Source organism: Hipposideros armiger, unplaced genomic scaffold (assembly GCF_001890085.2).
Source record: "Hipposideros armiger isolate ML-2016 unplaced genomic scaffold, ASM189008v1 scaffold_671, whole genome shotgun sequence".
NCBI lineage: Eukaryota > Metazoa > Chordata > Mammalia > Chiroptera > Hipposideridae > Hipposideros > Hipposideros armiger.
The window spans coordinates 897,240-903,710 of record NW_017732021.1 but is presented as its reverse complement, the minus strand read 5'-3'; the positions used below and the strand labels follow the sequence as shown (position 1 = coordinate 903,710).

The 6,471-nt window shown below is 33.9% G+C and overlaps 1 protein-coding gene across 1 annotated transcript; it reads right to left on the bottom strand.

Annotated features, from left to right (window-relative positions):
- Nucleotides 1-961: 961 nt before the first annotated feature.
- On the bottom strand, nucleotides 962-2,441 carry LOC109372875 (CUB and sushi domain-containing protein 3-like; the record flags this gene model as incomplete). The annotated part of the gene is made up of 2 exons (XM_019626383.1): nucleotides 2,369-2,441; nucleotides 962-1,164 (listed from the first exon to the last, which is right to left on the bottom strand). Coding segments are annotated over exons 1-2 (268 nt in total), but the record flags the coding sequence as incomplete, so codon positions are not given.
- Between the last annotated feature and the right edge of the window lie 4,030 nt (nucleotides 2,442-6,471).

The window sequence follows — 6,471 nt, the reverse complement described above, 5'->3', positions numbered from 1 at the left end:
CTTATAATGAATGCATTTCATTTTTATAGGAAATCTTTAAAAGTGTATCTAAAGTTTTTGTCAAAGACATTTGTGAATATATAAGGCCTTTAAATGAAGAAAAATTACATTAGTCAAAATGTAGAGTTGCATTTTTTGTAAGCATTTCCTTCCTTACCCAGAAAATTTCACTTTTTTTTGGGGGGGGAGGAATTGGGGGGATGGGAACAGTGCTGGGGAATTGGGGGGAAGGGGAACAGACAAGTTGCTATCGTTTTGTTCTTCAGTCTAGTTGTGGAGGACGTTGCTTCACTGGCCCAAGTTGGCACCATCATTGCGCTCTTCCCAGGCAAGGCAGATCAGTCATCAGCTTCTGGACGGCTGCTCTCTGGGGCTGCTGGCCGCTCACGCTGGCTGCTGATTACACACGGTAGCCCATGGTAACCCACTGCTACAGAGGCTGCAGCCTACACCGTTGCCAGTGACTCATGGCAGCCCAGCTCCAGGTTGAGCTGTTGTTCAGTATCTTAGCTGTAGAGGGCAGTGTCACTGGCACTCATATGTGGGATCCGACCTGGGGCTCTCTGGCATCCAAAGCCAGTTTTTAACCATCACACCACTGGGCTGGCCCCAAAATTTCACATTTCGAAATATACAGTTTTATGGCGAATCCAGATTACAAGCTTTAGTAATGTAATTATTTCATTTGCAAAGTCATTTTAACATCACCTTCACCTGTATGTTAAGGAAAATGGGTTTGACAATTGGAAAGACAATTTAAATTAATTTATTGATTAATTCAAAGTTAATTGTATTGTCTTTCCCCAAATGTATTTTGTTTTAACTTCAGGTGAATAAGAAGGTTAAGTAAGAATATTTCAAATCCCTAAATTTTTAAAACTAAAATTTTGAACAGTAAAGTTAACAGAACTCTTTGAGTAGCATTCCTGTTTTGCATTTAAGAAATAAAATAGTAACTTACTTGAAAACTGAATCGCAAATCCAGATTTGCTGATGTAAAAATCCGTGTCAAACTGGATGGTTACTATGTTGAGGGTGCTATGGATTCCTTCAGGTATAAGGGAGCCACTGATTTCCTTCAAGAGCATCTCATTTTCTGGGGGACCATCCCAAACTCGGAGTATATCATGTGATGCTTCCGTATCAAAAGCAAGAAACTGTAGGCTGTGGGAGAAACATGTTTATATGTTTGATTATTTTAAACATGGATTCAATTTTACATAAAGAATATAACAAATCTGCATCCTTGCTTTTATTAGATGTTCCTTTTATTCTATCAAATAAGAAATGTACACAGTATATATAACCATAATGAATTTTCCTGAGCAGTATAATTTACTTTTTTATAATTATGTGTACTATTTCATCGCCTTTGTAAATTAACAAAATTTCAGATATACATTCTTTTCAGTGTTCATGAATTTCAACTATGGCAACAGCAGGTGACTCTTACAGAGGATCTGGTACCTGCGAGGCATTCTGCATAATGCATTGCATATTTTTTTATTTGTTCAATTGTTATAATGACCCAATGAAACAGGAATAAGTTTTATCTCAATTTTATAAATATGGCAAATAGAGTTTAGTTATTTCATTTAGATGAAATAAAATTGTCCAAAGGGCGGCAGAGTCCTGAGTTGAGTTAACGTTTTCTGACTCCATAGTACATAATTTTTACCAGTCTTTCATATTTGTTTGTTTGATTAGAGTCAAATGAGGCTTATTCCAGGAATGTGAGAATAGTTCCCATTCAAAAATCAATCAATACATATCATAAATCAATCATAATGACAGATACAAGGAATAAAAAATCACATGAACTTCTCAATATATGCAGGAAAAGTATTTTTAAAAATCCAACATTATAGTCACACCCAGAAATCTAGGAGTAAAGGGGAACTTAATTAACATGAAAAATAATGTCTTCCCAATCTCCAAAAAAAAAAAGAAAAGCAAAAAAACCCTCAAAACCTCCAAAAAACTCTTTCATATTAAATCTATTCTGCTTTGTCTAGACAAAATTAGTATCTGATACTTTTTGTGGCTAGTGTCAAAAATTAGAACTCCAATTACACCAACAACCCAACTTTCTCTACATATATATCAGATTCATGTTTTGATATGTAGATTTAAATTCGGGTTGCAATTTAATATCAAATATTGTTTAATTGAAAAAATCAAAAATCCTGTTGAAATTACTTTCAAGTTTACTAATTCTAACATTTAAATAAAACAACACATGATCTATACTAGATAAAAATAGGCTGAGGGCTGATCTAGTGCAGTTTACTTTGAGTTCTGCAAAAGCGACGTATTGGTTCACATTCAACAACGTACCCGTTTACATCCAACAATGCATTCAGTGTACCTGTCAGCATGTTCTTTGAAGGACGATACTTGTTTTCCATAACCACGTGCACCACCCAGAAGCATGTCTGAAATTCCATATATATAAAGCAGGGATCCTTAAGTTCAAAGTTGTTTTGTGAGCAATAAAACACTAATGAGCTCATATGTCAAGGACGATGTATTCATTGATTAATCCATTCTCAGCCATAACTATAGCAGTTAAACTAAGACTGAGAGCATGTGATAGCCTTGGAACTCTGCTGGTGTTGATTTAGGAGGCAATGGTTCTGCCTTCATCTAAAGGGAAATCAAACATGGTTAAAGGGGCAGAGAACAGGTGCTCCAGAGATAGGCCTACAGCCATGGAAGACTGAGAACATTTATTGAGTCCCCTTCTATTCTCATTTCTTCTAATGTTTGTGAGGCTGAATTTATGATAGTGGCCTGGACAATTTTGTATACCTATGAAAATGGTGGACTCAGCATCTTCAGTCATCAAGAATTAAAAGAGTAGAGTGCCCAAGAAGCAGGAAAAACTGTCACCTCTGTGCCTTCTTGTAACTATGAAAACTTCCCTCTAAGGGATTATATGAGCTATCACTGTGTCTTATAAATCAATAAATCATGCTTATGCATACTTTTTCATGTTTAACTGATGAAAACCAAGTTTTTCCCTGCCAAGATTAAAAATATTGAAACAGCTTGATGTTGACTGATATTGTACTTTTAAGAGCTGATCAGGAAATTCAGAATCCCCAGTAATTTTGAGAAAATGAAATCCATTTACCTGACAATGTTCCCCGGATCTACCTCAATCATCCACATGCAACGGAGATTATTGTCATATGGAAAGGGATAACCAGGAGATAAGATTCTTCCTGATGATTCTCCTTTAAAACGACCTCCACATTCAGCTAATAAAAACATAATGAAAATTTAACTCACAATTTCATGCCAATCTTTTCAAAACAATCTACAAATTTGACAGAGTATTTTTTTCACCTTAAGGAAAATAAGAATTCCCACTCTTTTTTTAAAAAAAAACTTTATTGGGGAACAGTGTGTTTTTCCAGAACCCATCAGCTCCAAGTCAATCTGTTGTCATTCAATCTAGTTGTGGAGGGCACAGCTCACTGACCCATGTGGGAATCGAACCAGCAACCTTGGTGTTAGCAGCCTGTGCTCTAACCACCTAAGCTAACCGGCTGCCTGATTCCCACACTTCTTGAAGGTATATATTTGTATATGCTTTCTCAGATTAAAGTAGTAATTGAAGCAAGAACATATTGCACAATAAAACAAGAGTGTCAAGTTAGACATCATAAAATATAATAAAATGAGTGTAATTGGGGAATAAAAAAAAGACACACTCACGAACTCTGAGTTTAGGCTTCCAAACATTTTAAGATGTGTTGTTAAATAATGATAATATAAAAAGGGGAAACAGATGGCAAGTTGCTCACTGCTAGCTGGTTGCAGGCTGAATAATTCATCATCTTGCAACCCCACCTCTGAGAAAAACTAATCTTTACTGCAGTCCCTCAGGGCTTCTAAATTTCATTGTCCTTTTATTCCCCTTTAAATCACTCAAACACTTCCCCTTTTAACCTCTCAAAAGTCAAAGTGGCAGTTTTATTAGATTTCTTACTTCAGTTAAATCTAGTTTGGTTTTGATTTAATGTGGTCTCTAATTTTTATAAAATTTATCAAACTAAAATGTAAGTATTTTCATACACTATAATTAGATTTTCATCTTTTGGGGCATTTCCTCTCTATTTTAATACTATTTAAGATATTGGGGTCTCTGGAGTGGTTTTACTTCAGTTAGCAGATAACCTAGAAAGAATCTTCTGTATTCAAGAGGAGAGAGCCTAAGTATTGGGTTGCCGGAAAACTCATGATGCATTTTTGCAATGAAAAACATAGAAAAAATATGTCATGACTTTCAGTTAGTATATTGCTCAACATCTCTAAGCCCTAGAAACAAGGAAAACACTGTGTCATATATTACACATTTGCAAATTCTCCAGGTTGTCTCCTACCCAAAATAACCAAAACTAAAATAGTTTACTGTTTGCTTAAGTATTTGAAGATACTCTTATACTAATTTTCTTATTTCTGTACTGTTTTTGTCTTACTCAAATTTAATGACTGAATTAAGCTTCTTGGTTTTTTTAAATTTTGTTTTGTTTCTATTATTAGAGCAAAGGTCAAAGACAAAGTTTTAGCATTTGGAAGAGAATAACAGAATCTAATTCAAATACATAGGCTCTATTCATATAGGTAAATTTGTGTCTAAGATTTTGTATATTATATTTCACTGTACTGTGGTGGTTAGTTTTCTGTGTCAACTTTTTTAATCAAACATTAGCCTAGGTGATGCAGTGAAGGTATTTTGTCAATGTGGTTAATATCTGCAATCAGTTGACTTTAAGCAAAGGAGATAACCTTTGATAATGTGGGTGCCATTCATCCAGTCAATGGAGAGGCCTTATGAGCAAAAACTGAATTTTCTAGAAAAAAAGAGATTCTCCTTCAAGACTGCAGCATTAACTCCTGCCTGAGTTTCTAGCCTTTTGGCCTTCCCAACGGATTTTGGATTTGTCAAGCAGCTTGAGTCAATACTATAAAATAAATAAATCTCTTTAGGTGGGTGGGTAGGTATATCGAATGATCGATAGATAGATACAGATAGACCTAGTATTCTATTGATTCTGTTTTTTTCTGGAGATCCCTGACTGATACACACACCCATAGAGGACTAAGCAATTGTATTTTGTATTGTAATATAAATTCAATTTAATTTATAATAACAAACTTGTAGTTTTTAAACTAAATAAGAAGATATCAGTATTTATGCATAAGATGTTAACATCACTTATTATGGTTTTTGTCATTTATTAAAAAACATGTCAAACAACTAGAACTATGTCACTATATTAATTCATTTTTCATCATTTCTTATCATTTACCACTATAATTGGCATATATTTATTATAAGAACAAATTTGAAACTTCAGTCTTCCAAATTAATTTTTCATCAACTGCAGGCCAACTTGGAGTTTTGTGAACTATGTTGCATCTTAAATTGAAACATAGATCTTTTCTCTATATATTTCTTTGCAACAAATATCGCTTGGCATTTTGACTTCAAATGATCCAACATGATATGCCATAGCACTAGAGTTAATTTCTGACAGAAGACTTATGTGTGCAGAATAAAAATGAAATAGTGTTTAAAGAAGGTATGCTGGTTAAATCCCTTCAGCTATGGTGCTTAAAAAATAATTTTTGTTTGATTGGTGCATAAGCTACAGAAACATAATTACCTAGAAATAATCCATATAATTGAGAAAACGTTTCTTATTTGACACAGGGAAAAATATAGCCATATAAATATTTAAGGTTAATAAGCACAGAAAATTATAATCTTAGGCCAGGTGGTAAAGCTATTAATTGTTGCCAGTAGAGAACACCACCTAAAATAGAATTACATCTTCTGTTAACATGGAAATCATCAGCATGACACACCATGTGTCCAACTGTTTTTCAGCTGTTATTCCTGATCATCCATCACTGGAAAAAATAAATAAATAAGTTCACCTTTCTCATGAAATCTTGAGCGGTATCAAGTCACTAAATTTGACTTGGTATATTTGTAAATACGAAGTACATTGATTTGTTGCAAATGTAATCAAAATCTTCTCCTGATCCCAGAACAAATGTCCTTGTGTTTGCATAAAATCTTTCCAAAAATTAAAGAATGTCTTCAGCTTGGTTCAACACACATAGGAAATAAATGGTTTTTAATGTATTTATTTTGTGATTTTAATTTTGTGATTTTTCACATGGCAAGTATTTTGAAGTTTATAGTTTTGTTCTATTATAACCCTTAACGATTTTCTCAATATATTTCCTACATGCACCAAGGAATATAACATCAGAGAGAATTAATCAATGATCATTTTTCTCATAATCACTGCCAGTGGGCGGATTGTTGGTCATATTCCAGAATTCCAAGGTTTACCAATTTAGGATGATTATTATTTTAGATATTACCCTCATAATCTATACAAAATTCAGATGCTATCTGAAAAGAAAGGGCTATGATTGCATTTTGGC